We start from the raw sequence: 24,309 nt of genomic DNA on the forward strand, positions 1-24,309 counted from the left end.
CTTTTCATCTCTTAAATCCGTGGAAAACTGAGCTTCACTTGAGTTACTAAAGTATTTTTATTTCAAAAGCATCATGACCCTAGGAACTAAACCAAATGATTTCACAGTCCAGCATTAGTCCTTGTACATGGTGTTCTGGCATTCATTTTTATATATCTTTTAATGTTCTTTTGGCTTCATTTTATTATCAGTTTTTTCTTTTTATTTGGATCTTTTAACAATACATGTAATATATGTATGATATATGTTGCTGCAATTATAGTGAAATCATTTTTAATCAAGCTGTCTTAGTCCATTTTGCATTGCTGTAATATAAAGGAATACTAGAGGCTGGGTAATTTATAAAGAAAAGAGGTTTGTTTGGCTCATGGTTCTGCAGGCTGTACAAGAAGTATCGCATCAGCATCTGCTTCTGGTAAGGACTTCAGAAAGCTTCCCCTCATGGTAGAAGGGAAAGAAGAACAAGCATCATGTGACAAGAAAGGAGGAAAAAAAGAGAGGAAGCACCAGGCTATTTTTAACAATCAGATCTTATGGAAACTAATAGTGAGAAGTCAGTCATTACCATGAGGATGACATGAAGCCATTCATGAGATGTCTGCCTCCATGACCCAAAACCTCCCACCAGGCCCTGCCTCCAACACTGGGGATTAAATTTCAACATGAGATTTGGAGGGGACAAATATTTAAACTATAGCACAGGCCGAGGTCAAATAAACAACCACACCCAGTTACCACTTCAATACCCTATGATGGCTATATTCTAAAAGAGAATAACAAGTGTTGGTGAGCAGGTAGGGAAACTGGAACTGTCCTCCGTATAAAATGGTGCAGCTGCTCTGGAACACAGTTTGGCAATACTACAAAATATTAAACAGAGTTATGTGACCCAAGAATTCCACTCCTAGGTATATACCCAAGAGAAATGAAAACAGACATTCACACAAAAATATGCTTATGGCAACATTATTCATAGTAGCCAAAAGTGGAAATAACCCAATGTCTACCAACTGATAAATGGATTTTTTTAAACTGGTATATCCATATAATGGAATATTATTTAACCACAAAAAGGAATGAAGTACTGATACTTACTACAACATGGATGAATCTTGAAAACATGCTAAGTCACAGAAGCTGATTGCAGTCAACCACATACTGTATGATTCCATTTTATGTAAAATACCTAGAATAGGCAAATCTAGAGAGACAGAAAGTAGATTAGTGGTTGGTAGGGCTGGAGAGCAGGACTATTAATGCGTACATGTTTTCTTATTCAGGTGATGAAAGTATATTAAAATTGACTGTGGTGGTGGTTGTACAATTCTGTGAACATACTAAAAATGGATGAATGGGTGAGTTGTGTGGTATATGAGTTATATTCCAACAAAGCCATTTTTAAAAAGAACTATCACTACTCTTTCTAAAACTAATAATACTTTTAATAAAGTATTAAAAGTTTTTGGACAATGTGTAAATTTGTGATAACAACTGAAAAGGTTGGGGAGAGCTAGTAAAGGAACAGAGCTTTTGTTATTGAAGTTAAGCTAGTATAAATTCAAATTAGGGTGTTATAACTTTAGGTTGCTAAATGTAATCCCCCACGGTAACCATAAGAAAATACCTAAAGGACATACACAAAAGGAAACGAGAAAGGAATTTAAATGTTTCGCCACAAAAAAAAAAAAAAAAAAAAAAAAACTAAACACAAAAGAAGATAGTAGTGCAAGAAATAAGGGACAAAAAAGCGATAAGACACATGGAAAACAAATAGCAACATGACAGAATAAAGTCCTGTCTTATAAGTAATTAAATGTAAATGGATTAAACTTTCCAAAAGACAAATATTGGCAGAGTGGATTTAAAAAACATGATTTGGCTGGGCGAGGTGGCTCACACCTGTAATTCCAGCACTTTGGGAGGCTGAGGTGGGTGGATCATGAAGTCAGGAGATCGAGACCATCCTGGCTAACACCGTGAAACCCCATGTCTACTAAAAAAAATACCAAAAAATTAGCTAGGCGTGGTGGCGGGCACCTGTAGTCCCAGCTACTCGGGAGGCTGAGGCAGGAGAATGGCAAGAACCTGGGAGGCAGAGTTTGCAGTGAGCCAAGATCGCACAACTGCACTCCAGCCTGGGCGACAGGGCGAGACTCCGTCTCATAAATAAATAAATAAATGATTCAACTATATGCTGTCTACAGGAGACTCACTTTAGATCCAGAGTTGAAAGTGAAAGGATGGAAAAGGATAGTATTCCGTGCAATGGTAACCAAAAGAGAGTTATACTAATATGAGACAAAATAGACATGAAATTTAAAAAGATTACAAGAGACAAAGAAGGATATTACATATCAATAAAAGGCTCCAGACAGCAACAAGTGATAGCAGCTATAAATATTTATCTACCTAATTCCTGATCATCAAAATATATGAAGCAAAAGTGGACTGAATTGAAGAGAGAAATAGAAAGTTCTGCAATAATGGCTGGACACTTTAATACTCCACTCTCAATAGTGTATAGAAGAACCAACAAGAAATAAGTAAGGAAACAGAGGACTTGCATAGCACAATTAACAAGCTGGATCTAACAGACATATACAAGACACTCTACCTAACAACAACAGCATACACATTCTTCTTGAGTCCACATGGAACGTTTTCTAGGATGGACCATATTTTCAGCCACAAATTCAGTCTCAATGGATTTCAAAAGATAAATATACAAAGTATCTTCTCTGACCACAATGGGATGAAATTAGAAATAACAACAGAAGTAAAACTGGAAATTTCACAAAATTGTGGAAATTAAAGCACTCTTAACCAGCAGATCAAAGAAGATATCATGTACCACATAAATATACTTACTATGTACCCATGAAAATTAAAAATAAAAAGAAATCCCAAGGGAAAATAGAAAATACCATTCTGGACATAGGGGCTGGCAAAGATTTCAGGATGAAGATGCTAAAAGCAATTGCAACAAAAGCAAAAATTGACAAATGTTATCACTAGAGCTTTTGCACAGCAAAAGAAACATAACAGAGTAAACAGACAACCTACAGAATGGGAGAAAGTACTTGCAAACTATACATCTGACAAAGGTCTAATATCCAGAATCTATCAGGAACTTAAGACTTACAGACTCCTGGGCACGGTGGCTCACATCTGTAATCCCAGCACTTTGGGAGGCTGAGGTGGGCGGATCACCTGAGGTCCAGAGTTTGAGACCAGTCTGGCCAACATGGTGAAGCCCCATCTCTACTAAAAATACAAAAATTAGCTGGGCATGGTGGCACATGCCTGTAATCCCAGCTCTCGGGAGGCTGAGGCACAAGAATCACTTGAACCCAGGAGGTGAAGGTTGCAATGAGCTGAGATCATGCCACTGCACTCCAGCCTGGGCGACAGAGTGAGACTCTGTCCCCAACCCTACCCCTCCCCCGCAAAAAAACTTTTACAACCAAAAAAACGCCCCGTGAAAAAGCAGGCAAAGACATGAACAGACACTCTTCAAAAGAAGATGTACATGCAGCCAACAGACGTATGAAAAAATGCTCAATATCACTAATCATAAGCAAAATGCAGCTGAGTGCGGTAGCTCACACCTGTAATCCCAGTGCTTTGGGAGCCTGAGGCAGGCAAATCACAGGCTGTTCAAGAACAGCTTGGCCAACATGGTGAAACCACATCTCTCCTAAAAATACAAAAATTAGCTGGGCATGGTGGCAGGCGCCTGTAATCTCAGCTACTCGGGAGGCTGAGGCAGGAGAATCGCTTGAACCTGGGATGCGGAGGTTGCAGTGAGCCGAGATCATTCCACTGCAACAGAGCGAGACTCCGTTTCCAAAAAAAAGGGGGGGAGGGGCAAATTAAAACCACAATGGGATACCATCTCACACCAGTTAGAATGGCTAGCATTAAAAAGCCAGGTCAGGCACAGTTGCCCACACCTGTAATCCCAGCACTTTGGGAGGCCAAAGTGGGGAGATTACTTGAACTCAGGAGTTTAAGACCACCCTGGGCAACATGATGAGACCCCCTCTCTACCAAAAATACAAAAAAATAGCCAGGCTTCGTGCCATGTGCCTGTAGTCCCAGCTATTGGGGAGGCTGAGGCAGGAGGATCGCTTGAGCCTGGGCCTCGGTGGGGAGGGTGGGGTGGAGTGCATGCAGAGGTTGCAGTGAGCCAAGATTGTGCCATTGCACTCCAGCCTGGATGACAGAGCAAGGCCCTGTCTCAAATAAATAAATAAATAACAGATGCTGTGGTCAGGTTGTGGAAAAAAAGGAATGCTTATTTAGTGTTGGTAGGAGTGTAAATTAGTTAAAGCATTGTAGAAAGTAGTGTGGCAATTCCTCAAAGAACTTAAAACAACTAACATTCAACCCAGCAATCTCACTACAGGGTGTATACCCAAAGGAATGTAAATCATTCTCCCGTAAACACACATGCTGACATATCTTCATTGCAGCACTGTTTGCAATAGCAAAAACATGGAGTCAACCTCAATGCCCATCAATGGACTGGGACTGGCTAAGGGAAATGTGGTACATATACATAATGGAATGCTATGTGGCCATAAAAAAGAATGAGATCATGTCCTTTGCAGGAACATGGATGGAGCTGGAGGCCATTGTCTTTAGCAAACTAATGTGGGAACAGAAAACCAGACACCACATGTTCTTACTTATAAGTGGGAACAAAATAATGAGAACCAATGGGCACAATAGGGAGAACAACAGACACTGGGGATAACTAGAGCGGGGAGGGAGAGAGAGGGGAAGGGGTTTCTAACTATCAGGTTCTATGCTACACTCAATACCTGGGTGACAGGATGAATCATACCCCAAACCCCAGCATGTTACAATACGCCCATGTAACAAACCTGCACATGTACTCCCAAATCTAAAATAAAAGTTAAAATTATATCTAGGGAGGAGAGTGGGAGGAGGGAGAGGATTAGGAACAATAACTATCAGGTACTATGTTTAGTACCTGGGTGATGAAATGGTCTGTATGTGAGACCCCTGTGACATGAGTTTGCCTTTGTTAACCTGCACATGTGCCCCAAACCTAAAAAAAAAAAAATTAAGAATTTTAACCCAAATAAATCATAGACTTAAATGTAAAATGTAAAGTACTAAGACTTTTAGGAGAAAAAGGAGGGGAAAATCTTCAGGGGGATATGAAGAGAGGTTGATTGATGGGTCCAAATATACAGTTTGATAGAAAAAAGTAAGATCTGTCTGATAGATCAGTATGTGACTATAGTTTACAATCATCAATTGTGTATTTCAGAATAGCTAGAAGAGAATAATTGAAATGTTTCTACAATAAAAGATTTAAGGTGATGAATATAGCGATTACACTGATATGATTTTTACAAATTATATGAATATTACGTTACTGAATGTACCCTGAAAATTAAAAAAAAAATAAAATGTATGATTAACAATTTTGAGCAAAAAATAAAATATAGATGAATGAAAACAAAAACACAAGGTACCAAAATTTACGGGACACAACAAATTCAGTGAAGCGATGCTAAGGGGGAAATTTATAGCTATAAACACATTTAAAAAACAAGAAAGATCTCAAATCAACAGTCTAACTTTACACCTTATGGGATTAGAGAAAGAAAAATAAACTAAACCCAAAACTAGTGGAAGGAGGGAAATAATAAAGATTAGAGCAGATAATCAAAATAGATATTAGATAAACAGAATAGAAAAATGATAGAGAAAATCAACAAAACCAAAAGTTGGTTCTTTGAAAAGATCAGCAAAATTGACAAACCTTTAGCTAGATGGACTAAGAAAGAAAGAAGACTCAAATTACTAAAATCAGAAATGAAAGTAGGGACATTACTACCAATTCCACAGAAATAAAGATTATAAGAGAGTACCATGGGCATTTGTACACCAACAAATTGGATAACCTAGATCAAATGGACAGATTTCTAGAAACACAAAATCTACCAAGACTAAACCACAAAGAAATAAGAAAATGAGACTGAGACAGTAATTTTAAATTTCCCAACAAAGAAAAGCCCTGAACTGGATGGCTTCACTGGCAAATTCTACCAAACATTTAACAGCAATACTTCTCAAACTTTTCAAAAAGAAACTGAAGAAGGAACACTCCCTAACTCATTCTGTGAGACCAGCATTACCCTGATACCAAAGACAGACAAAGACACTACAAGGAAAGAAAACCACAGATCAATATGCTTTATGAATATTAATGCAAAAAGCTTCAAAAGATCCTAGAAAAATTAATTCAGCAGCATATTAAAAGGATTCTATACCATGACCAAGTGGGATATATTCCTAGAGTACAAGGATGGTTCAACATACAAAATCAATCAGTGTGATACACACTAACAGAATGAAGGAGAAACCCCACATGGTCATTTAAATCATCTAGAATGATCATTATGCAGAAAAAAAGCGTTTGACAAAATTGAACATCCTTTCGTCCTAAAAACAATAAACCAGAAATAAAGGAAACTACATCAACATAATAAAAGCTATATGTGAAAACCCACATCAAACATCATTCTCAATAGTAAAAGACTGAAGTTTTTCATGTAACATAAGGAAGTAGGCAAGGATGCCTACTTTCACCACTTTTATTCATCATACTACTGGAAGTCTTAGAGCAATTAGGCAAGAAAAAGAAATTAAAGTCATCTACTTGGAAAGGAAGAGGTAAAATTATCTGTTCACAGATGATAGTGGTCTTATACATAGAAAACTCTGAAGATTCCACTGAGAATCTATTAGAACTAATAAGCAAATTCAGCAACTTAGCAGGATACAATACACAAAAATTAATTGCATTTCTGTATACTAGCAATGAATCCAAAAAGGGAATTACAAAAACAGTTCCATTTACAATAGCATCAGAAAGGATAAAATGCTTAGAAATTGACTGAAGAGATCAAAGACTTGTAGTACAATGAAAACTATAAAACATTTCTGAAAGAAATTAGAGAAGATATAAATAAATGGAAAGGCATTCTATGATCATGGATCAGAAGATAATATTAAGATGTCAATACCCAAAGCAATGTACAGATTTAATGCAATCCCTGTCAAAATCCCAATGACATTTTTCACACAAATAGAAAAACCCATCCTAAAATTAGAATTTCAGGGGACCTCAAATAGCCAAAACAATCTTGAAAAAGAAGAGCAAAGCTAGAGGACTCACATTTCCTCACTTCAAAACTTACTACAAAGCTATAGTAAACAAAGCATTGTGATACTGGCATTAAAAAAGACATATAGGCCAGGTGTGGTGACTCACTTCTGTAATCCCAGCACTTCGGGAGGCTGAAGCAGAAGGATTACTTGAGCCAACCAGCCCAGGCACTATAGTGAGACCCCCATCTCTATAAAAAGAAAAATACACAAACATATAGACTAATGGAGTAGAATAGGGAATACAGCATTAAATCCTTGCATATATGGTCAACTGGTTTTCAACAAGAATGCCAAGACCACAGAATGGGGAAAACATAATCTTTTCAACAAATGGTACTGGGAAAACTGGCCACATGCAAAGGAATGAAGTTGGACACCGACTTATACTAAAATTAACTCAAAATGGATCTTTGACCAAAATATAAGACATAAGCTATAAAACTCTTAGAAGAAAACATAGGGCAGAAGATTCATGACACTGGATTTGCCAGTGATTTCTTGGATATAACACCTAAAACACAGGCAGCAAAAGAAAAATAGACAAATTGGATTTCATGAACATTTTTAAAGTTTGTGCACTAAAAGACACTATCAGTAAAATGGCAACCCACAAAATGAGAGAAAATGTTTGCAACTCATATATCTGATAAAGGAATTGATATCCAGAATAGAGAACTCCTAAAACTCAACAACCAGCAAAAAACCCATTTCAACAATGGGCAAAGGACTTGAATAGACATTTCTCCAAAGAAGGTATATAAATGGCCAATAAGCACATGAAAAGATACTCAACATCATTAATCACTACGGAAATGCAAATTAAAACTACAGTGAAGTACCTACTCACACCCATTAGAATGGCTACTGTCCAAAAAAAACAAAATAGCAAGGGTTGATGAGGGTGTGGAGAAACTGGAACCCTTGTGCACTGTTGGTGAAAATGTGAAATGGTGCAGCTGCTATGGAAAATGATATGGTGATTCCTCAAAAACTTAACTATAGATTTACCACAAAATTGAGAGCAGTGTCTCAAGTAGATATTTGTATACCCATGTTCATAGCAGCATTATTCACAGTAGCCAAAAGGTGGAAGCAACCCAAGTGTCCATCAGTGGATGAATGGATAAGCAAAATTTGATATACTCGTACAGTGGAATGTTAGCCTTAAAAAGGAAGGAATTCTGACACCGTCTACAACATATGAACCTTGAGGACATTGTGCTACATGAAATAAACCAGTCATAAAAAGACAAATGGTGTATGATTCTACTTATGTGAAGTACAAGGAGTAGTCAGATTCATAGAGACAGAAAATAGAACAGTGGTTGCCAGGGGCTGGAGGGAGGGAAAGGGGGCTTTAGTGTTTAATGGGTACAGAGTTTGAGTTGTGCAAGATGAAAAGAGTTCTGAAGACTGATGGTGGTGATAGTTGCACAACAGTGTTAATGTACTTAATACCACTGAACTGTACACTTAAAAATGGTTAAGGGGCTGGGTGCAGTGGCTTATGCCTATAATCCCAGCACTTTGGAAGGCTGAGGCAGGAGGATCACTTGATCTTAGGAGTTCAAGATCAGCATGGGCAACATGGCAAGACCCTGTCTCTTAAAAAAAAAAAAAAATTTAATTAGCCAAGCTAATTAGCTAGGCATGATCACACCACTGCACTCTAACCTGGGCAGCAGAGTAAGACTCTGCCTTTAAAAAAAGAAAAAAATAATTAGGAAAAATATATTAGTGATTACTAATTAGTATTTACTTGTTTATAGGTAATTTCATTTTTTATAAAATCAGCATTTTTTAAAAAGTTCTTGCTTAGTAGAGGTTAAACATTCTGGCTTACTTGGTATTTTACTATGGAATAAATATGAGATTTCTCTTTTATCTCAATAGTAATTAATTGGACTCACCATTGAAAACAAAGGCTCTGAATTTTTAAATGTCTGTGATTATAAAATTAAGCTAAGAATTAAAATGATTTGTGTGACAACTTCAGGCAGTAATGATCCTTTAAAAATCCAATAAAGTATTCTCATTTAGAGAGTAATTTAGAACTTTATTTCTGACCTAAAGTATGGTTAGACAAGGTAACCATGTGTTTCCACATTGATCAGGAAGGTATTCTTTTCTATTTGCCTTATGGTTTAATTTATAGTCCAATTTCATGCTGTCTAGTGATCTCACTGTGATGACATTCAGATTAAGTACACATTAGATAATAAAAGACTCATCTTTCCCTCCTGGGGGTAATAGGATAATGGGGGACATAAGACATGTAGAGATAAATTATTATACAAATAGGCTGTGATTGGTCCAAAAAGGAATACTGAATAAGTATTACAGCCAATCACAGGACATACATTAGGGAGCTCAGAAAGATTTTCAAGTAAATCTAGCTCTTGGCTTACTTCCAGTTTTCGTAGTTTTTGCTTGATGTGGGAACAGATCATTCAAAGTTGTTTAATGGGAATCCTCATTGCTACATTCATTTTTCTCTAGACTATTGGAATAACTTCCTAAGGATCTTTCTACTGCCAGTTTCTCTTCACGGCAACCTAGATTCTACATTCCTTCTATATTCCCAACTTTACCAAAGGCTTTGATCACATCATTCCCCTTAATAGCTCATGCATTATTTAGAGGAGATCCCAGTTGGTAGCCTGCAAATACAGGCATTTATTAAATTTCATGGAGCTTGATAAATAAGAAAATACTAATAGACACATTTTTAGGAATTTTTGGAAGATAGAAAGCAGATGAGCTCAGAACTGTGGAGAAACAAGCCAGCCAGAATGCCTGCTATCACCTCTACAATGTATTTGTCCTGGAGAGTCCAGCCAATGTATAATAAGAAACAGAAATGGGACATGTAAATACTGGAAAGGCAGAGATACACTTGCACTACTTAGGATTGTCACTAAGAAAATCAAATGGAATTTTATTAGTCAAAAGTTTTTGATTGCCAACAAAAGAAACCAGCTCTATCTAATGTAAATAGAAAATAAATTATAAGGATATGAAGTCTCTTGTCATATTTACAGAATATTGGAGGACATGGTTGAGAAAATGTCCTGATGGGTATGAGCTGAGAAGAGAGACTCTCACTTTACTGTAGATGGTTTTGTGCAGAGTGTTTTACCCTAAGAAATAGATCCATATACTTATTTAAATTGTTTTAAAGAAAAATACAGGGACTGCTGATCCTGAAAAAGTTAAGGAGCATAAAAAATAATTCTGAAAGGCTGGGTGCGGTGGCTCACACCTGTAATCCCAGCACTTTGGGAGGCCGAGGCGGGCAGATCATGAGGTCAGGAGATCGAGACCATCCGGGCGAACACAGTGAAACCCCGTCTCTACTAAAAATACAAAAAACACTAGCTGGGCATGGTGGTGGGTGCCTGTAGTCCCAGCTACACAGGAGGCTAAGGCAGGAGAATGGCATGAATCCAGGGGGCAGAGCTTGCAGTGAGCCGAGATCACACCGCTGCACTCCGGCCTGGGCAACAGAGCAAGACTCCGTCTCAAAAAAAAAAAAAAAAATCTGAAAATTTGTCTCTGATTACCTTCACCTGACAGTTGCACTGATAGTTGCATTGATTTGATTAAAATTCAGAAACACAAGTTGGTGTCTCTTGTACATAAGCACCAAAACTAAAAAAAAAATGCTTTTGTTGATTTTATTTTCAGTTTTGTGTTTCACATATTCAAGAATAAAGACATTCTCTACAATTATTTTTTTTGCTTACAAACAGTAGCCAGCAACTTACACTTTCTTTTTTTTAAGCTATTTTTTAATTTTAATTTTGACATAATTTCAGACCCAAAGAAAATGTGCAGGAATAGGGCCAGGCAGACTGGCTCGCACCTATAATCCCAGCTACTCAAGAGGCTGAGACAGGAGAATCACTTGAGCCCGGGAGGCGAAGGTTGCAGTGAGCTGAGATTGCACCACTGTCCATCAGCCTGGGCAACAGAGCTAGAAGCTGGGGAAAAAAAAAAAAACAAAAAAACTTTAAAATTAGCCACACCTGTAGTTCTTTCGATTCCTGAGGCCAAGTAGGAGGATTGCTTGAGCCCAGGAGTTCAAAGTTACAGTGAGCTATTGATGGCAGCAGCAGCCCCATCTGGAGCAGCCACTGCTAAGACGCTCGCTGCAGCAGGAGAGACGTGGCCAGGGCTGCATGCTCTACAGAGCTGGTGTGGGCTGGGAACAGGCAGGAGCCCTGCCTCCTACTGAATTGGTAGGGTGGGAGCCACATGCTCCCTGGCGCAGCTGCAGCTGCCCAGCCACCCACTCTGGACTGGGACGTCTCTGGGCTTTCAGGGGCCTGGGAACCACCGCCCCTGCCAGCCCAGAAGTACCTGCTCCCACTCCCTGACCTCTCCCCACTCCCAGTGCCCGCTCAGGTGCAGAGCAAAGTTGTGGCAGAGCCTGGGCGCTGTCACAACCTGACCAGGGTGGTGCTGACACACCAGCCCCCTGCTGTCTCTGTCCCCTCCAGACTGGGTGCTGATGAGCATGGGAGGGAGGCATGGTGAGGGTGGCTGAGGGCAGCTTGGCCCAAGCCTGCAGGTGCCCCTCAGCACAAAGAGCCTGGGCACCATGGATGGCATGTTGATGGCCAGAGGCAGGTTTCTGGGCAGAAAGGGCCAGGGCCCTGATGAAACCCCACCTTCAAGCCAGGAACAGCCTGAAGTGTGGGGACTGGGCTTCCAGTTCCAGGTGAAGTCCATGGCCCAGAGTGAAGACTTCATTGATGACGGTTTGGCCAATTGGATGGTGCTTTTTCCAGGCCCACCGGGAAAAACCTTTCTGAGCACATAAAAACCCTGAACTCAGCCAGACTCATGCCAACATTGGGACTACCAGCTGCAGGAAGGAGTTACCCACTTCAGGTCTCCTCAATGTTGAGACAGCCTGCCTGTGAAAAGGAGCTACCCACTGTGCGTCTCTTCTCTGCTGAGAGCTGGACACTCATGGGGATGACCTGCCTGCAGAAAGGAGCTACCCCAGGTCTCCTGAGAGCTGTTCTATCACTCAGTGAAGCTCCTCTCTGACTTGCTCATCCTCCGGTTGGCCACATACCTCATTCTTCCTGGACATGGGACAAGAACTTGTGAACACCTAATGGTGGGACTTAAAGAGCTGTAACACAAACAGAGCTGAAACACGCCCCCTGCTCACTACATTACAAGTGACAAGGAGAGAAAAGCTGCAGCCCTTCGGGGAGGCCAGACCTAGGGGCTCCCCAAGCCAGGGCTGTGACACCCTCTTTGGGGCCCTGTGGTTCCTGGTGTCTCCAAGCTTCCAGGAACCACCACGTTCCTCGGTTCCCACAGTGGTACACCTGGTCATCTGCAGCCTTGCATGGAGCCAACGCCTGTGCTGGTGCCTGGGTTTGCCTGCCCCACTGCAGTCAGCACACCTGGCTGTGCACAGTGGCTGGACCCTGCGTTCACTCACACACCCCTTGCCACTGTGTGCCTGGCTGGCCCTTGGCAGACGTGGGATCTAGGCCAGTAGTGTGAGCTAAGTGCAGCCTGCCAGGCCAAGCGGGCAGAATGAGCCCAGTGGGCCTGAGCCAAACTCAGGCAAGGACACTACCAACCACAGAGGTTTCCAGCTGGAAAAGCGACACCCCAAGGATCCCATGACACTATGATTGTGCTGTTGTACTCCAGCCTGGGCAACAGAGCAAGTCCCTGTCTCTAAAATAAAAAAGGTAGAGACTAAAATTAAAAAAAGAAAGAAAATTTGCAGAAATAATATAAAGAAGTCCCATGTAACTTCCACCCAAATTCCTCAAATGTACATTTGCTTTATCATTATATATATATTTAAATATTGAAATTATATATGTATATTTATATACATTTTTTCTCTGACCCATTTGAGTAAGTTGCAGCCACAATGTCCCTTTACCCTTGAATACCTAGGTTGTACATTTTTTAAATATAAAAACATTATCTTGGAAAATAATAAAAATTAAAAAGTTAACACTTATGACAATACTGTTAGCTAACCCCGAGATGTTATTCAAATGTCACTCATTTTCTGAGCGCTGCCCTTTATTAGGAAAAGAAAATCCCAAATCATGAGCCACATTTGGTTGTCAAATCTCTTTAGTCTTTTTTAATCTGGAACAGTTCCTCAGTGTGTTCTTGTCTTTCATTACCTTGATGAATACAAGCCAATTATTTTGTAGAATGTCTTACCATTTGTTTATCTGATGTTTCCTCATAATTACAGTCAGAGTTTTTCACAGGCCTACCCCAGAAATGATGTTGTGGTGTTTTCAGTGGATTATGTAGGAGGTATGGGATGTTTATGTAACCCATTACTAATGATACTAATTTCTTCCAGGAAGTTATGATTTTTTTTCCTTTAATTAGCTTCTGTTAAGGAGATATTTAGGGCTATATAAATATCCTTTTACTCCTTAGATTTTTACTACCTCACTTGCTCTAATATTCATTGATGATTCTTGCTTGAATCACATATTACTCTGCTGGTTGCCACATATTGATTTCTTCATTTCATCATCTCTTCATATGGGGACTATATGAAGTGCCTATGTTCCCATCTTTCCTATTATTCCCTTACTTTCTGGTTCACCAAGTTGTTCCAGGTTCATCTGTACTGTTCCTGCTCCAAAGTTTGATTCAGGAGTTTTGCCAGGAAGCTCTGGCTCTTTCTAGTAGGGATTGGTTTATAGACACCAACATCTCAGTGCTACATGTGCTCAGTTACTACTAATCCTCTCAGTGGCCAGAGCCAGGAAACATGTATCTTTATATCTGTATATATTAAAAACCATGGCCAGGCGCGATGGCTCACGCCTGTAATCCCAACACTTTGGGAGGCCAAGGTGAGTGGATTACGAGGTCAGGAGTTCAAGACCAGTCTGGCCAATATGGTGAAGCCCCGTCTCTACTAATAATACAAAAATTAGCCGGGCATGGTGGTGCCCACCTGTAGTCCCAGCTACTCAGGAGGCTGAGGCAGAAGAATCACTCCAACCTGGGAGGCGGAGGTTGCAGTGAGCTGAGATCATGCCACTGCACTCCAGCCTGGGTGACACAGTGAGACTCCGTCTCAAAAAATAATAATAAAAACAAAAACCATGTTGAGAGTCTTTGTTTTTACTTCAGTTTTTGGAAACAAAACACAAATATTGTTAAGCTAGACCAGTTGATTTTTATACATTAAATGTAAGAATTCCAAAAATCAATTCATGAATCTATAAGATCATATTTTAATCTATGTTGCAAAACATTTGGGCCCCAAACCAAACATAGTGTGTCATTTGATAATTCATATGTCAATAAATCGTGCTTTCTCTTACATGATTTAAAGTAAGTTGAACAATATTTATTACTTAATAAGTGTGGAAAAGTTGGAAAATTGTAATGCCATATCCAATAGTAGTGATATAAATTAAGATATATTTACCTGCTTAATCACATGCCATGCAGAAGTGACAAAATGTTTACCAGTATTCTTAAAGAGGGTATAGGAAGGATTATTAATTGCTATGCAAAGTCAGTGAATTTAAAAAAAAAAAAAAAACATTGAACGCTTTCACCTAGAGGATAAACTTACAATTCCCTTTCTCAGTGTGTAAGACCCTTCATGGTCTGACCCCACTTTACCCGTAGTCCCTCTCCAGTCTCTTATGCCCTTCTCTCCCTCTAAGCATCCTGTCATCTGGGCATACTGGCTCATCTCATAGATCTTTGTGCACTATTATGATTGACATGCCATTCTCTCTCACCTACCTGGAAAGATCTGATACATCTTTTGGGTTCCAGATCACATACTACCTGTTCTACAGAATCTTCCAGGAATAATTTCTTCTATTCTAATTGCTTATCTCTATATTCCTTATTAAATGTGTCTTCCTTTAAAACAAGGACTTTATCTTCCTTGTAATTCCAACACAGCACAATGTCAGGCATTCAGGATAAATGTTTAATAGATGCATAATGATTTGTCATTTTCAATATTCTAAACTTGATAATTTTTTAAATGCTTTAGATCACAACATCTAAAACATATAAAGTGACTATTAAGGAACCTAGTGCTCCCTTCAGCAGTACATATACTAAAAATGGAATGAGGCCAGGTATAGTGGCTCATGCCTTTAATGCCAGCACTTTGGGATGCCAATGCGGGAAGATCACTTGAGTCCAGGAGTTCAAGACCAGTTTGGGCAACATAGCAAGACCTCATCTCTACAAATAATAATTTTAAAAAATTAGGTGGGCATGGTAGCACATGCTTATAGTCCCAGCTACTAGAGAGGCTAAGGCTAGAGGATCACTTGAGCCCAGGAGGTCGAGACTGCAGTGAGCCATGATCACACCAATCTATTCCAGCCTGGGCAACATAGTTAGACCCCATCTCAAAAAAATTGGAACAATACAGAGAAGATTAGCATAGCCAATTAAAAAAAATTTTTTTAAGAAAAAATGGTGGCTCATGCCTATAATCCTAGCATTTTGGCGGGCCGAGGCAGGAGAATCCCTTGAGCACAGAAGTTTGGGGCCAGCCTGGGCACCAAAGTGAGACCTAGTCTGTACAAAAAAATAAGAAGAAGAAAGGGAACCTCTGGTTTTCCTGGAGTTTTCTCTTGCATAGTAATGCCTAGGGCCCACTCCCCACCACTTTGTTTTGGAATCTGAAATGTTCCCCTCAGCCCAGAGTCACTACCATTCTGTCCCTGCCCCCTCACCACCCACTCCTGCAGCAGCTCGTCAGCCTCCCAGGACTCCATCCAGGTCACTCATTTCTCTGGACTTCCCTTGGGTAGCCAGTGACCCTGAGCACTAACAAGCACCCTTGTGTCATGATTATAGCACCAAGTGAGAGACGGTTTCTACAGAGGTGGTGCTGCTCTCTAGAAGGCCACACAGGCTTTCAGCTGTTTGCTGAAAGCTATCTTCTAATCCTTAAAGATTTTTTTTTTTTTTTTTTTTTAATTTTTGGACGGAGTCTCACTCTGTCACCCAAGCTCTGGAGTGCAGTGGCGTGATCTCAGCTCACTGCAACCTCCGCCTCCCGGTTCAAGCGATTCTTCTGCCTCAGCCTCCTAAGTAGCTGGGATTACAGGTGCATGCCAACACGCCCGGCTAATTTTTTGTATTTTTTAGTAGATACGGGGTTTCAGCACATTGGCCAGGCTGGTCTCGAACTCCTGACCTCATGATCCGCCCACCTCAGCCTCCCAAAGTTCTGGGATCACAGACTTGAGCCACCACACCCAGCCAAAGCATTTTTGATATTTAGTTCTTGTAAGACTATTGAGGTAAACATTCTAAGAAATACAGGTTTAGAGAACATCTTTCTGCTGAGCTTATTATAGAGTTGATATAGTTGAGACGAGACTGAAACTGGACCTTTGGTTGGGTGGAAAGGAATGGAGGTGTCACTGAGCACCAGGGTAGTGAAGAGGCCCTCCTGGAAGGAGGGTGTGGCAAAATGACTAGATTGGTAAGGTCTGACCAGTCAGAGGGACTAGGTTACAGGGATGAGGGAATAAGCATTGGGAGCTCAGGGTAGTAGTATCCAAGACTGAAAAGGCAGAAACTGGAGTCCACCCAGCTAGAATCCACAAAGTAATCTTTTCATATTCCTTCATCAGGACCCATTGCCTCTTAATTGTCACTAGTCTCATCAGATATGTCTGTTGAGTTTGACTTTTACACCTTTTTAGCTCTATTATAATATTTGGTCACTTATTCCATAATTAGTTCTACCCTCCCGTATGTGTATGACTGACATCAGTGAAGATCTAGTATAGCTTACTGAAGGTTGTAATAAACACACTTTGAAGTATTTTTAATTAAAAAAAATTATATCTAGAAATCTAGTGACAGGTTTGATATAATTAAAATTTAATTTTTTAATATGCAAAGGAAGTTGCATAGAATATGATTTGACAGGTGTTGGCAGTTCTCCAAGCAACTTATTTTAAAAGTAGGTATTTCTGAAAAAGAATAGGTAGAAGTAAAGGTTTGATTGAAAACTCGGTTTAACACTGGGGCTGCTTTAAGATAATGTATGTGTCCTTTTTTTTTTAGTACAATTTTTTTTAACTTTTAGGTTCTTTTTTTTAATGTGTAGGTTTGTTATATAAATAAACTCTCATCACAGGGGTTTGTTGTACAGTTCATTTTGTTACCTAGGTACTAAGCCTAGTACCCTATAGTTGTTTTTACTGATCCTCTCTTCTATCCTCTACCTTCAAGTGGGCCCCAGTGTCTGTTGTTCCCGTCTTTGTGTCCATGTGGTCTCATCATTTAGCTCCTGTTTATAAGTGAGAACATGCAGTATTTGGTTTTCTGTTCCTGTGTTAGTTTTCTAAGGATGATAGCCTCCGGCTTCATCCATGTTCCCATGAAATACAAGAACTCATTCTTTTTTATGGCTGCATAGTATTCCATCGTATATATATACCACATTTTCTTTATCCAATCTATTGATTAGGTTGATTCCAAGTCTTTGCTATTATGAATATGCAAGTGCATACATGTGTCTTTTAATAGTAGAAATACTTATATTATGGTTAGTATTATAAAGAGTCTGTGTGTATATATATATATATACATATATATATCTCCCTCTCTCTCTTTTCCTTCTAGATCCTGGTTAGATAACAATGGGAAAAGTGCTGTTAAAAAGCTAAAGAACAGTTTGCCACTTAGAAAAGAACTAGATCGTTTAAAAGATGAACTGTCTCATCAATTGCAACTGTCAGATATCAGGTAATAAAGAAGAGAGAACCTAATTTAGAAATTAAAATGAATATGAATTACCAACTGATAAGCTTTTCAGCAGCTAAATATTTGCATCTTTAACTGTTGCTCTGATAACTGAGTACTCTTCAATTATCTTTATGAACATCATGAAATGTTCATCTGTGTAAGAAAACTCTTAGTAATTTCTTATTTTAAATATTGAAGTAAGGCTGTGCACAGTGGCTCTTGCCTGTAATCCGAGCACTTTGGGAGGCCAAGGTGGGAGCATCACTTGAGCCCAGGAGTTCAAGACTAGCCTGGGCAACAGGCTAGTAGACCCTATCTCTACAAAACTTAAAAAAAAATTTAGCTAGGCACGGTGGCCTGCACCTGTAGTCTCAGCTACTTGGAAGGATGAGGCAAGAGGATCACTTAAGCCCAGGAGCTTGAGGCTGCAGTGAGCTATAATTGCATCACTGCACTGCAGCCTAGGTGATAGAGCAAGACTTCGTCTCAATTTATATATATGTTACTTCTTTCTTCTATATATAGATAAAGAAGTAAGGCTTAAGTACTGACATTTTTGGCATAATAAACTTCTTTACATAATAAGTTTGTAGGAAAAATACCCTATTCCATATACACAAAATATATAAAAAATAATTATGCCCCCATCTTATAAGATATTTAAGGCCAGGCACAGTGACTCATACTTCCAGCACTTTGGGAGGTCAAGGCAGGAGAATCACTTGAGGCCAGGAGTTTGAGACCAACCTGGGCAACATAGTGAGACCCCATCTCTAAATAATAATAAGTGTTTTAAAAGATTAGTATTTGAGTTTAAAAAGAGGAGGGGAGGGAGAAAATGGATGTTGTATTCTTGGTTCTATATTATATCGCGGAACTTTTTAAGTAAGTTTTCATAAACTTGAAAATTGCAGTTATATAAAGATCCATGCTGAAATTTATTGCGGAATAGATTTAACAGTTCTTAAAACTCTAAGGAAGGGAAAAGGAGGAGTCAGGTCATTCAGTCATTGGACTTCCCATCACTAGAACTCAGAAAAATCGTCATCTAGTCTTCATGTTTAAACATCTTTGTTACTTTTTGCTCTAGCCTGTTTTGTTGTTTTCAATTCTCATTATTAGGACTTTTTTTTCTTATATTAAAACAAATGACTATTTGGGTACCATAAAAACACCTTTTTTCCTGTGTTTACAGAGTACAGATAGTATTTACATGTTCTGTTCTTGTATAATCAAATCATCATAAGATAATTCAGAATTTCAAAAGCATTCTTTTAGACTTCCATGTGTGAAATGTTTGAATGTATGCATATATCTGTTATCTTATCATCACACTAATCATTTTCAGATTAAACTTTATTATAGGGGGTTCTTCCCATTCCATAGTCTAGTAGCATAAACTTTTCTAACTAAAAATAGTAAGATCATTTTTAAAAGTTTATAAGGTAAATAAATTAATGTGCATGCAAATAACTTTTTCTAATAGAAATTTTAAAAGATCTGTCAAAGCAGACTGAGGAAAATGAAAGGATTTCTTAAACAAAAAAAAAGAAATAAATATTATTTTACAGTATTATGGAGAAATTTCTCAGCTTTAATTTATATTATGGTAAATGTCAATAGATATAACCTGGCCGGGTACGGTGGCTCATGCCTGTAATCCCAGCACTTTGAGAGGCCAAGGCAGGCAGATGACGAGGTCAGGAGTTCGAGACCAGCCTGACCAACATGGTGAAACCCCGTCTCTACTAAAAATACAAAAATTAGCCAGGCCTGGTGGTGCATGCCTGTAATCCCAGCTACTCAGGCGGCTGAGGCAGGAGAATTGCTTGAACCCGGAAGATGGAGGTTGCGGTGAACCAAGAGCACACCACTGCACTGCAGCCTGGGCGACACAGCAAGACTCTGTCTCAAAAAAAAAAAAAAAAAAAAAAAATATATATATATATATCCCCCACATAAGCTAAAGCTCTTTGGAGTTTTCAATTTTTAAGAGTATAAAAGGGTCCCTGAGACCATAACATTTGAGGACTATGGGCATGAGGGCTTCTTTACTTGCTAAAAAAAGTTAGCCAAAACTCCAGCAAACAGAAACATTAACTAATGACATTGTTTTTCATTCTAAACAGCCTATATAGAACACCATTTTTAACGAAAACAGCATTTACTACCTTTGTCACTTAAATTTTTTAATGTCAAATAATCAAAAATTAATATTCTTTGAAATTATATTTTACTTTTTAAATTGTAGTTTAAAGAAAAAAACAATTTTTTAAACAAGTTTTCATTTTATCGGAAATGACATTCATCAGAATCAGTATTAGGATAAAAGAAGAACCTGTGTTTCTTAAGAGCCTGTTTTGAATGCCTGGACTCCTTCACACACATTACCTCATTTGATGTCTACTACCTGTATAGCAGGAAACATCCTCACTTTGCATGCATGCAAGTGAAAACCTTAGGAAGGCTAAAAGCAGCTTGTTCAAGGTCACAGAGCTAGTAAACCACAGAATTAGAACTCCAAGGTGGGTTTTCTGAAGACCAGTGCTCTTCACAGTTACACAGCAGGGCCTCTGACATCGTGTCAATGTCAGGTTCCATGTGTCACTGGGGTTTAATATTAATTGATGAAATTTATGAAATGAGCAGATATACATGATTTCATCAAAATCACTTTCTCTAGAATGAGATAAAAAGAACCTGAGGTCAGGTACGGTGGCTCACGCCTGTAATCCCAACACTCTGGGAGGCCGAGGCTGGTGGATCACTTGAGCCCAGGTGTTCAAGACCACCCTGAGCAACATGGTGAAACCCTGTCTCTACAAAAAAAATTTTTGAAGTAGCCAGCCGTGGTGGCACATGCCTTTAGTCCCAGCTACTCATGAGGCTGAGGTAGGAGGATCTCTTGAGCAGAGGAGGTCAAGGCTGCAGTGAGCCATGACTGCACTACTGCACTCCCGCCTGGGCAACCGAGTGAGCCCCTATCTCAAAAACAGAAAAGAGAACCTGATAAGCCTAACTGGAATTCCTAGTTGGAACTTGAATCTAAAACAAAACCATCATCATTATAATAATGTGAAAAAGAAAAATACTTTTTTCACAGTTTTCCCATTTCATCATCTTATTTTTAAATAGAAACATCATGTATTTGCTTATTTTAAATCTTTGGATACCTGAGCATAGTAGTAATATTTCTGCCCTCTGGTAAACAATTCATTTTCCATGTGGTTGCTTCTTTAAAAATTAGCTAGCTTAGAAACATATGATCAATCAAAACATGTGATGTGCCTGCTTCAGAAAGAGACTCATTGGCTTCCCAAGGACTCCAGTAGTTGTGGTGAGTGCTTGCTCCTTCTTCGGGGTGCCACTTATTAACATGCTTGTGTGCTCTGTTGGCCTAGGTGGCAGAGGAGCTGGGGCGTCGCCCACCGCTGTAGCCAGCTGCATAGTTTAAGCCGCTTAGCACAGCAGAATTTGGAAACACTTAAAAAAGCAAAAGGTAAACATTTTCCATTTTCTTTTAAAAAATCACCTAGCTGCTATGTACATCTATAAATTTTAATGGAAAAACCAAGTAACTTCATCATAGCTGAACTTTTAAATCTCTTCTTTGAATAAAGCAGTGGCATAAAATTAGCCTTTAAGCTTCTACTGAATTTAATCCTGAGTTTATACACTATTGGCACAATGCAGAAAGAATGAAGCACCTCGACCATGACCAAAGGTTTTGTGTTTTATCATCAGGGTGTACAATCATATTTACAGACCGTTCTGGCATGAGTGCAGTGGGCCATGTGATGCTAGGAACAATGGATGTCCATCATCACTGGACAAAAGTAAGAAAGAGCCTTAAAATTAAAAACTTCTTGTCATTCATATACTCTCATTTCCAACAATGCTATAATGTTAATGAACCAAAAAAAAATTTTGTTCTGTTTTTGTTTTTGTTTTTTAATGTTTTTAATCATAGTGTCAGCTGTTTTCAGATCACATGCTGAAATATCATATACTTAACATACTTAAGAAGGAAGACTGATTTTTAAGGCAGTTTTTGTCTGGTAATACTGCATTCTTTTCTGAAGCACAGCCTGAAAGCCTATATTCTGTTGTTTGGTTTTACCTGTTCTTAACAGATTTATTGAGGTATAACTGACATTTAATAAACTGCACATGTTTCTTGTGTGTTGTTTGGTATTTTGACATGTATGTATGCCCATGAAGCCATTATCACAGTCAAGATAGCAAATGTATCCAACACCTGGGCATATATGTGAGCATATGGCCCTTTGTAAACACTCCCTCCTATCCCACCACCCCCTCTCCAAGCAACCACTGGTCTGCTTTCTGTCACTATAGCTTAGTTTTGGAGTTTTATGTAAGTGGAATCATAGGGCTTGCAAACTTTTGTGTCTGGTTTCTTTCACTGTCTCATTTTGAGATTCATCCATGCTGTTGCATGTATTGAAAGTTTATTCCTTTTTATTACTATGTACTATTTCATTGTATAAATATACCACAGTTTGTTTATTCATTCACCTGTTGATGGACATAGGGTCGTATCACTTTGTGACTATTACAAATAAAACTGCTATGAACATTTGTGTACAAATATATGGACATATATTTCCTTTCTCTTGGGTAAATACCTAAAATAGAATGGCTGGATCATATGGTAGAGTATTTTAACTTTTTAAAAAACTGCCAACACTTAACTATGGTCATCTTTTTAATTTTAGTCAGTCTAATAGCTCTGTGGTACAATCTCATTCAATGTTTAATTTGCATTTCTCTAATAATAAATAATGGTGAGCATCTTTTCATGTGCTTATTTGTCATCCACATATCTTCTTTAGTGAAGCGTCTGTTCAAATCAAATATTTATTTGGTAGAAAATACTTGCAAACCACATATCTGACAAAGACATTATATCTAGAATATATTTCAAAACTCTCAAATTTCAGCAGGAAAAGAAAAAACCAACTAAAAAAAGGGCAATCTAAAACTCTCAAACTTCAGCAGTAAAAAAAAAAAAAAAAAAAAAAAAACCCACTAAAAAGGGCTACTAAAAAAACCAATGCAACCAAAAACGGTGACATGAAATGACATGTCACCAAAGAGAATGTACAGATGACATGTAAGCACATAAAAACATATTCATTGGCCGGGCACTGTGGCTCACGCCTGTAATCCCAGTGCTTTGGGAGGCCAAGACAGGTGGATCACGAGGTCAGGAGTTCAAGACCAACCTGGTAAACACAGTGAAACCCCGTCTCTACTAAAAATTAAAAAAAAAAAAAATTAGCTGGGCATGGTGGCAGGCGCCTATAGTCCCAGCTACTTGGGAGGCTGAGGCAGGAGAATCACTTGAACCCGGGAGGTGGAAGTTGCAGTGAGCCGAGATTGTGCCACTGCACTCCAGCCTGGGCAACACAGCGAGACTCTGTCTCAAAATAAATAGAAAGATAGAAAGATAGATTAGATAGGTAGGGAGGGAGGGAGGGAGGGAGGGAGGGAGATAGATAGATAGATAGATAGATAGATAGATAGATAGATAGATAGATAGATAGATAGATAGATAGATAGAACCACAGTGCATTATCACTACACACTTACCAGGATGGCTAAAATGAAAAATAGTTACATGCTGGTGAGAATGCAGAAAAAATAGGTCATTCATGCATTGCTGATGGGAATGTAAAATGGTACAGGCATTCTGGAAAAAGACTATAATGGTTTCTTACAAAACTAAACATGACCCAGCAGTCACCCTCAGGTATTTACAGCAGAGAAATGAAAAATTATGTTCACACAAACACCTGTACATGAATGTTTATAATAGCCAAAAACTAGGAAAAAAATGAATGTTCTTCAGTGTGTGAATAGCTAAACAAACTTGTACATCCCTACCATAGGATTTTACTCAGCAATGAAAAGGAGTGAGCTATTGATACATGCAGCAATTGGATGGATCTTAAGGGCATTGTGCTGAGTGAAAAAGTCAGTCTCAAAAGGTTACAAACTGTTTGATTCTATTTATATAACATCCTTGGAATAATAAAATGATAGAAAGGAAGAAAAGATTCGTGGTTGCCAGGAAGTAGAGAGAGGGGAGCAGAGGTGTCAGTGCTATAAACGGGATCCCTATGATGGAATTTCTGTGTGTTTTGACTGTAGCAGTGTCACATGGCTCCATACACATATAATAAAGTAAATACACATATGAAAAATACACAAATGCATGCAAGTAAAACTAATGACCTCTGAGTAAGATTAATGAATTGTATCAATGTCAATTTCCTGGTTGTAATATTATACCAATAATTGTATAAG

General features: G+C 38.8%; 1 protein-coding gene across 4 annotated transcripts in view; it reads left to right on the forward strand.

The window, feature by feature from the left end:
* TCAIM (T cell activation inhibitor, mitochondrial) overlaps nucleotides 1-24,309 on the forward strand; it is a 70,838-nt gene that overhangs the window by 36,392 nt on the left and 10,137 nt on the right. For 3 of the 4 annotated variants that reach the window (XM_015131204.3, XM_015131203.3, XM_077992275.1), the window contains exons 6-8: nucleotides 17,857-17,979; nucleotides 21,381-21,478; nucleotides 21,724-21,815. In XM_015131204.3, the coding sequence (XP_014986690.2) occupies nucleotides 17,857-17,979; nucleotides 21,381-21,478; nucleotides 21,724-21,815 (313 nt within the window). The remainder of the gene's footprint in view (nucleotides 1-17,856; nucleotides 17,980-21,380; nucleotides 21,479-21,723; nucleotides 21,816-24,309) is intronic. The other variant, XM_015131205.3, reaches the window with a different exon arrangement.

Source organism: Macaca mulatta, chromosome 2 (assembly GCF_049350105.2).
Source record: "Macaca mulatta isolate MMU2019108-1 chromosome 2, T2T-MMU8v2.0, whole genome shotgun sequence".
Lineage (NCBI taxonomy): Eukaryota > Metazoa > Chordata > Mammalia > Primates > Cercopithecidae > Macaca > Macaca mulatta.